This window comes from Chiloscyllium plagiosum, unplaced genomic scaffold (genome assembly GCF_037043375.1).
Source record: "Chiloscyllium plagiosum isolate Xiang-an unplaced genomic scaffold, Cpla_swu_hap1 HiC_scaffold_35, whole genome shotgun sequence".
Taxonomy (NCBI): domain Eukaryota; kingdom Metazoa; phylum Chordata; class Chondrichthyes; order Orectolobiformes; family Hemiscylliidae; genus Chiloscyllium; species Chiloscyllium plagiosum.
The window spans coordinates 32037602-32046244 of record NW_028270173.1 but is presented as its reverse complement, the minus strand read 5'-3'; the positions used below and the strand labels follow the sequence as shown (position 1 = coordinate 32046244).

Below are 8643 nucleotides of genomic sequence, written 5' to 3'. Positions count from 1 at the left end.
ACTTGAACATAGGAGATGTGGTGAGTAAGTTTGCAGATATCACCAAAATAGATGGTGTAGTGGACAGTGAAAAAGATTATTTTTTGATAAGATGCGGGCGGCACAGTGGCTCAGTGGTTAGCACTGCTGCCTCACAGCACCAGGGTCGCAGATTTGATTCCAGCCTCGAGGCGACTGTCTGTGTGGAGTTTGCACATTCTCCCCGTGTCTGCGTGGGTTTCCTCCAGGTGCTCCGGTTTCCTCCCACAGTCCAAAGATGTGCAGGTCAGGGTGAATTGGCCATGGGAAATTGCCCATAAGTTAGGTGCATTTGTCAGAGGGAAATGGGTCTGGGTGGGTTACTGTTCGGAGGGTCGGTGTGGACTTGTTGGGCCGAAGGGCCTCTTTCCACACTGTAGGGAATCTAAGAAAATAAGACGGACCAAAGGACAGATGGAGTTTAATTTAGATAAATGTGAGGTGTTGTATTTTGGTAAAGCAAGCCAGAGCAGGACTTTTCAGTTTATGGTAAGGCCCTGGGGAGTGTTGCCAAACAAAGAGACCTACGGGGTGCAAGTGCATATTTCCTTGAAAGTGGAGTCACAGGCAGATAGGTTGGTGAGAAAGGCGTTTGATATGCATGCCATCATTGGTCAGAACGATGAGTGTAGGAATTGGGAGGTCATGCTGCAGTTGTGCAGGACGCTGATGAGGCCACTTTTGGAAAACTGCGTTCAATTCCAGTCACCTTCCTATAAGAAGGATATTGACAGGGTGCAGAAAAGATTTACATGGATGTTGCAGGGTTGAAGAGTTTGAGCTATAGGGAGAGGCTGAATAGGCTGGGGCTGTTTTCCCTGGAGCATCAGAGGCTGAGAGGTGACCTTATAGAGGTTTATAAAATCATGAGGGGCATGGATAGGATGTACAGACAAAGTCTTTTTCCAAGGTCCTCTTACCAACTCTTGCCTATGTTACAGTGCTAACATGGACCACAGCTATTGGATCCTCCCTCTCCCACTCCAATATCTTCTCAAACTGATTTGAGATGTCCTTTACCATGGCACTGGGCTGGTAACAAACAATGCATGACTCTCGATCCTGCTCACCAAGGATGCCATCTGTATCTACCATCTTTCTCCTTTGCCTCCTATGTCCCGGTGCAGTGCCCAGTTTGTTCCTGGTAGCTGTGGAAGCACATGACAAGACTGCATCAGGAAGGAGGGAACTCCGTCCCCATGAGACAGAGGGCAGTGAGACCTTTCACCCTCTCCCTCGGACAGATGCCCAGCTTTCCCTTAGCAACTTCCTGGCAAGTTGGCATCTTGGTGGTTTCGAGAGCCACCTCCTGCTCCAAGGCCATCAGTATGGTGATACCCACCACACCATCACTGCCCCCTTCTCATTGCCTGTGTGTGGGGGGGGCTCTTGGTTCCCGCGACGTCAAGAGTGAGTTTGTTCAGACCACAATGCCCTCTGTCACTGCACCCCGGGGGCTCTCTGTCTGTCCCACTTCCAACCTCCAAAGCTCTACGGGCTCCTCCCTTCCTTCGAATGCTTCGTGTGAGGGTTTCCGTAATTCAGGAATACAGCCAGCTCTGCAATGGAGGGGGTGGTGGGCGTCACCATCATCAGCTACCAGCCTGCACCTATCCATACAGTAGTGCCCCTGGCGATCGATGCCAGCCCTACACTGGTGCACCCACGGAAGCCAAAGACGTGCAGACCACCCTCTGAGAGAAAAAGCAATTCCCCTTCATCTCTTTGCTAAGTGGGCTCCTCCTTATTCTGGATTATACCGTCTGGTCTGGGTCCATTTCAAAAAGGTTGCCTCGCATTCTGTTTAACTCTGATGACCTGCTCCCTCATCTTACCCAACGTCCTCATCTCCCTGGACCTGCCGCTGACCCAGTGCCTCTCCCAAACTGCAGCAGCCTTTCGATGAGAGTCTGAGGAGCTGCCACTTTGGCGTACCTGCTATTCTCTGGGTGTGTTGCGAAGACCCTGATGAAGACATGTGCAATGAGAAGCTGGCTGTGGGAGGCTGGATGGCGCTGTGAAACTGGAACAGTGCTGGATGGTCCAAAGCTGCTGACTCACTCGCTTCACCTCACCCATGGTGACAAAACCCAACTCTCGCTGCCTGCCGTCCCATTCATCATTAGCACCGCATTGTGGCCGAGCTATTAAGAGATGATTCCGGAAGAGTGAAGGGGCACTTAGAATTGTAGAACCCCTGTGGTGCAGAACAAGGACATTCGGCCCATCGGCTGTGCACCGATTCTCCCAACAGCATTCTACTCAGACCCATCCCATCCCTGGGACCTTGCATTTTTGGTCTTAGTGCTGTAAAGGTGACACTTTTTTTGAAAAGAGGCAGAAAGTCATTATGAGCAGTGAGTCTAAAACAGCTTTTCCAAGAAATCATGTATTTCTGCTAAATGACGAGGTCAGACACCCGGAGAAATAAGGAGCTATTAGGATCCCTGTAGTGTGGAAGCAGTTCATTCAGCCCATCAAGTCCACACCAAGATCATCGCACACAGACCCAATCCCTACCATGGTGAATCCCTGGACTATTTAACATGGCCAAACCACCGAACCAGCATATCGTTGGACTGTGGGAGGAAACCCATACAGACATGGGGAGAACGTGCAAACTCCACACAGACAGTCACCTGAGGCTGGGATTGAAACCAGATCTCTGGTGTTGTGAGGTAACAGTGCTAGCCACTGAACCATCATGCCACCCTACAAGCTATAGAAACAAATGACAAAGACCATGAGTAAGTTGAGTTCAGAAGAAAAGATTCATAGCTGCAGAGGTATGCAGCAATCTTAAAATTATTAGAACTGGCAAGAGGTTTTAGCAGTCCCAGGAAATATTTGACAAAAATAAACTTCCCTTTTTTTAAAAAGTTCAGTGAGAAATGCCTCTCTGTATCTCTGGGAGGGATGGAGATAATTCCATTTGGTAAATGTATGGAACATCACTGACGAGAAATGTTTGCAATCTTACCAGTTCAGTAAAAATTGTTGATGTGAAGATAGGAGTGACACACCTCCAGAGTTGAGTGTCTATAAAGGATATTGCTGGGAAAATATTGTTGCCTGTTTCTTTTCACTAGTTGTAATAATATGGATGTCTTACATAGATCGATAGGCTTTGTTTGTTTTCAATTATTTTGTGTAATTGGATTTGATGTTCTTTTGTTGCATGAGCATCCACAGGTCGGTATGTTATGTGACTGACCACTGCAGTAACCAAACAGTGAAATAAGACCTAAGGCCTACAGAGCCAGATTTCATCTGGAAACTGACTTAGTCTGAAATTGCCATCGGCACAGATCATAATGTGAGAATTCGAGTTGATTTATACTCCAGATTCATTAATTAAATTAAAATCCTACCAGTTGCGATGGTGGAATGTGACTCTGCAGCAATAACCTTTACCTGATGAAGATTAGGGACAACTTGATGAGTTCACATGTGGAATACTGTGCGCTGTTTTGGTCTTCGCATTCAGGATGGGATATATTTGCTTTGGTACACTGAATGTTTACTGGATTAGTCCCTGGGATGAGGGGGTTTTTCCTCAAAGGTTAAATAAATTGATCCAATATTCTCAAAGTGACAAGTTGAGAACAATGAGAGGCAGTGTAATTGAAGCCGACAAATTCCAGAAGGGCTTTCTAGAGCAGCTGAAAAGATATTGTTCCTGTTGGTCAGAGAATCTGGAATGAAGTGGCACAGTAGCAGAATAAAAAAAGCTGATGTGGGGTGAAATTGCTCAAGGATTGCAGATGCTTAGAATTAGCAATCCCTGAATTGCGGAGTCTCACTTAAGCCTGTGGTGAATAGGTTCTTGGTCTGACCATGAACCAAGGGAAATGGGCAGCAGATCGGAAACTGGAACCAAAGTCCAAGGTCAGACATGACTGTATTAGATTAGATTACTTTACAGTGTGGAAACAGGCCCTTCGGCCCAACAAGTCCACACCGACCCGCCGAAGTGCACCCACCCAGACCCATTCCCTTACATTTACCTAACACTACAGGCAATTTAGCATGGCCAATTCACCTGACCTGCACATCTTTGGACTGTGGGAAGAAACCGGAGCACCCGGAGGAAACCCACGCAGACACGGGGAGAATGTGCAAACTCCACGCAGTCAGTCGCCTGAGGCGGGAATTGAACCCGGGTCTCTGGCGCTGTGAGGCAACAGCGCTAACCACTGTGCCACCGTGCCGCTGTATGGGATGGCAGAGAAGGTTTGATTGGCCCGATGAGCTCCGACACCGTGTGTCCTGGAGTATAAAGCTGTTCAGACCTGAAAGGTTTAATTGACATCATGGGATGCGCTCCTCCCATCGAGTTATAAAGTGTCAGCGTTTGTACATTCAGTCACGTTGACCCCCCTGCAGTTGCTGTATTCTTTGATTGAACCCGATATCTCACAAGAGGAAATTGTAGTATCTCAGATATGATGCAACTAGTCATTCAGTAAGATGTAATAAACCTAGTTACTGTACATCGAAACTAAGGCTACCTTCTGCTCAAGACGTTGTGTCAGTCTCCTTTCCCATTGGATGTCAGTAACGCAGATGGATACCAATCAGAAGGATTGGTGGTAGTGAAACAACCCAAGATATCTCTCGTGGTCCCAACAGGAACTGGAATGTCACAGATGGGACCAGCAACAGTAGCAGCAAGATACAAGACCACGTTCACCCTGTACAGTTTACACCCGCGCTAAATGCTAAAGCATGTCTAATTGTGACATTGTGGAGTTCCTGCCTGTTCAAAATAAAGATTGCTCTCAACAGTTCCTCATCTCACTTCAGAAATGGAAATATTTAACAACAGGAATACATGTCCCTCTCGTCCAGTTACCTGCAGAGAAAGGCATGAAGGCGTCTCTCTTCACAAAATTCCCATCAGCATCCAGGAAGTGAGCTGGGTTAAACTCCTTTGGAGTTTTCCATTGAGTTTTGTCATGCAGCACCGAGGTCAGGACAGGAATCACGTACGTTCCCTGCAAACAAGAACAATAATTCGGAATGCGTTTCTGAGCCTGACTTCAATGGAGAGTGAATGAAGTGGGGTGTGTGAACCCAGTGTTGTACCTGATCCTGTTAGTTTCCAGTGGTCAAGGCGGGGCCCATACTTATTTTAAATGTCATTGGGATTCCACCACTATGAAAATTGCCACCCCCCGATTCACTAATTTCCAAATCAGTCCCATTTAATTTTTTTTTGTTTTCTTTCTCTGTCACTTTTTATTTTAGTTTGAAGGTCCTTCCAATTTCTCGCAGACACAGATTGTGAAACCCGAGCCTGGTTTATATCGTTCAGAACTACCTTTGGAATGAAATGTCCTTTCACGTGTGTGTCCTCGGTTGTTGAATGAGGAAGGTTGATGGGGACGATGTTGGCAAATCTCTGGATTTCGTGAATCACAGCCTCAGTGTAAGGCATTCGCTTTCGGTCTTCGGTTACAGGGGCACGTCCGGCTCCTATCACCTGATCGATTTCTTCCTGAACTTTCCCTGAAATAGAGAAAGCTTGGATTGGGGAAACTGCCGTCAAACAACGGGATGGAAATTCAACTCGTTCAGCAACTGAAATCCAGCGGAAAAGCTCTTTCTTAAAGCCACACCTTGTCACCTCAGGCACAGACGGTTATGGGCCAAGTGCTGGAAAATGGGATTAGAATAGTTAGGTGGTTGATTTTAACCTGGACAAGCTCAATGGGCAAAAGGGGCCTTTTCTGTGCTGTCAAGTTCCATGACTCTTAACTCCAATTATCTGCGTGTGAAGTAGGGTGTGTGATACAGTATTATAACTTATTTGGATTCCTGAACTTTGAACTGGTGGCATATGGTTTTTCTTTGCATCTGAAGTGGTTTCATAATTAACTTGTTTGTATTTCTGTTACCGTGGTGAGTGTTATTAAAACACATTATTAGAGAGAGACCACCTGGGGAGTTCAGTTTACCTTTGGAGCGTTTTATCAGTGAACAGTGTCACGCATTAGACTTTAAGACAGAAGATTCCAGAATTTGGGGGGAGGCTTAGGCGAGACATCCATAGCATGAGCTTTATGGCAGTTTTGACATTGATATCACGTTGTTATGAGAGTCACACTGGGTATAATCTCTGAATCTGCAGTGCACGTCATGCCTCGGGGAGTTACCTTGGGTTCAACTCAATTTCAGAAAGACTCCACTTGCTGACTCACTCACCATCAGCTCTTCCTGAGCGCAACCAGTTGAGGTGTTACTGATTAAATTGACCAATTTCACTCTGACCATGGGCCTAGTTCACTACTGACCTCGATAGTCCTATCCATATGATCAAGTAACAGTTTGGACACCAACAACAACTGACAAACACAAAGTTAGAGATTCCCTTACTCTGGATATCCGGATATTTCATCATGAGAAGGAGTCCCCAGCACACGGTGGTGGAAGTGGTTTCTGTGCCGGCACCAAACAGGTCCATGATTATCATCAATGTGTTCCTTTTCTGAATTTCCTCATCTTGGCCTCTTGATTCCTTCAAGACAAAATAGAATAAAGGAGAAGGTCCCACGTTCTTGGGGGAAATATTTGAGTGTGTATATTGCTGGACGGGTCTGTGTCATTGGGGGCAGTGGCTGTCTTGCTCAGAGTCAGGATTTCATGACTTCAGGCCACACTTCACAAATCTGAGTGCACAACCTCAGCTGAAATTTCAGCTCAGTTCTGAGAGGGTGCTGCACTATCAGAGGCGCTGCCTTTCACATGAACTATTTAGCTGATGCTCAAATGCAGATAGATGTGTAATATCATGTTATTAATTTAACAAGGACAGAGAAGCTCTTCACTGGTGTCTTAGCCAATGTTTACACTTCTACCAAAAGCGTTGATCTGGTCATTATCACTGTTATTAATGTGGGGTCTTGCTGCACACAAATTCATTAACTCATTCCCCTGCGTTACAACAAATGTCACATTTTAAAAATAAATCCTTCTCTGTAGAATGCTTTGGGACATCTTAATGACAGGAAGGGTAACACATTGATGAGCAAGACTTTGGTTACAGGCTATATTAATTACATCAATGAATTGTTCATTACTATTTTTGAACATTTAATGGAAGTCAGTAATATATTCAGCTGTGAACAGGGAAGTAACAAACCTCAGGAAGTTAAAGGCAGACTGGTAAATGGGTCGAAAAATTTTGTGCTGGAAAAGCACAGCTGGTCAGGCAGCTGAAGAGCTTATGCTCGAAACGTTGACTCTCCTGCTCCTCAGATGCCGCCTGACTGGCGGTGCTTTTCCAGCACCACACTTTTCAACTCTGATCTCCAGCATCTGCAGTCCTCACCTTCTCCCAAAATAGCAAAATGGATAGACGAAGCTGACCAGAAAGAATGATGAAGTGATACACTTTTCTCTGAAGAATGAGGGAAAGACGATATGGAGTCAACCATTTGATTTGAAAGTCACTGCAGAAGGAGACAGAGCAGATGGGAACCAACACTGACCACAGACACCGAGTGGTTTTCCGTCAGGAGCTATTCCATTGCAGTCAGGAGCTAACTTGGGAAGCCTCGGGCCTATGGCCCATTTCAGCCCAGGGTGGGAATGATGAACCTGCCAGCCAATCAAAGTGGTGGGCACTGCCAGTGTTACACACAGGCCTTCACCATAGATAGTCACTGGATCCCCACAGACAGACAGTGGTCTAAGACCATAAGACATAGGAACGGAAATTAGGCCATTCATCCCATCAATTCTGCACCACTATTCAATCATGGTTGATAAATTTCTCAACCCCATTCTCCTGCTTTCTCCCCATAACCTTTGCTCCCTTGATACTCAAGAACCTCTCTATCTTAGTCTTAATTATGCTCAATGACCTGGCCTCCACAGCCTTCTGTGGCAATGATAGATTCACCACTCTCTGGCTGAAGAAGTTTCTCCTTATCTCTGTTTTAAAAGGTCTTCCCTTTACTTGAAGGCTTTGCCCTCAGGTCCTAGTCTCTCCCACCAATGGAAACATCTTCCCAATATCCACTTTGTCCAGTCCATTCAGTATTCTGTATGGTTCAGTTAGATGTTCCAACCTCATCCTTCTAAACCCCATCAAATATAGACCCAAAGTCCTCAAACATTCCCCATATGTTAAGCTTTTCATTCCTGGGACCATTCTCGTGAACCTCCTCTGAACACACTCCAGGGCCAGGACATCCTTCCTGAGATATGGGGCCCAAAACTGTGCACAATATTCCAAATGTGGTCTGACCAGAGCCTTATAGAGCCTCAGAAAGTACATCCCTGCTTTTATATTCAAGTCCTCTCAAAATAATTAGCCTTCCTAACTAATGACTCAAGAGGCAAGTTTACCTTGAGAGAATCCTGGATGAGATCTCCTAAGTCTCTTTACACTTCAGAGTTCTGAATTTCCTCCCCATTTAGAAAATAGTCCATGCCTCTATTCTTCTGACCAAAGTGCATGACCTCACACTTTCTCACGTTGTACTCTATCTGCCACTTCTTTGCCCACTCTCCTAACCTGTCTGAATCCTTCTGCCATCTCGCCAACTCCTCAATGCTACCTGTCCCTCTACCTATCTTTGTATCATCTGCAACGTTAGCCAGAATGCCCTCAGTTCC

General features: G+C 45.9%; 1 protein-coding gene across 1 annotated transcript in view; it reads right to left on the bottom strand.

Moving 5' to 3' along the window:
- The window catches only part of LOC122541252 (cytochrome P450 2K1-like), a 28535-nt gene that overhangs the window by 4523 nt on the left and 15369 nt on the right, over positions 1-8643 (bottom strand). The window contains exons 6-8 of the mRNA XM_087979475.1: positions 6397-6538; positions 5342-5529; positions 4874-5015 (exon numbers count right to left, since the gene is read on the bottom strand). Coding sequence (XP_087835601.1) covers positions 4874-5015; positions 5342-5529; positions 6397-6538 — 472 coding nt within the window. The remainder of the gene's footprint in view (positions 1-4873; positions 5016-5341; positions 5530-6396; positions 6539-8643) is intronic.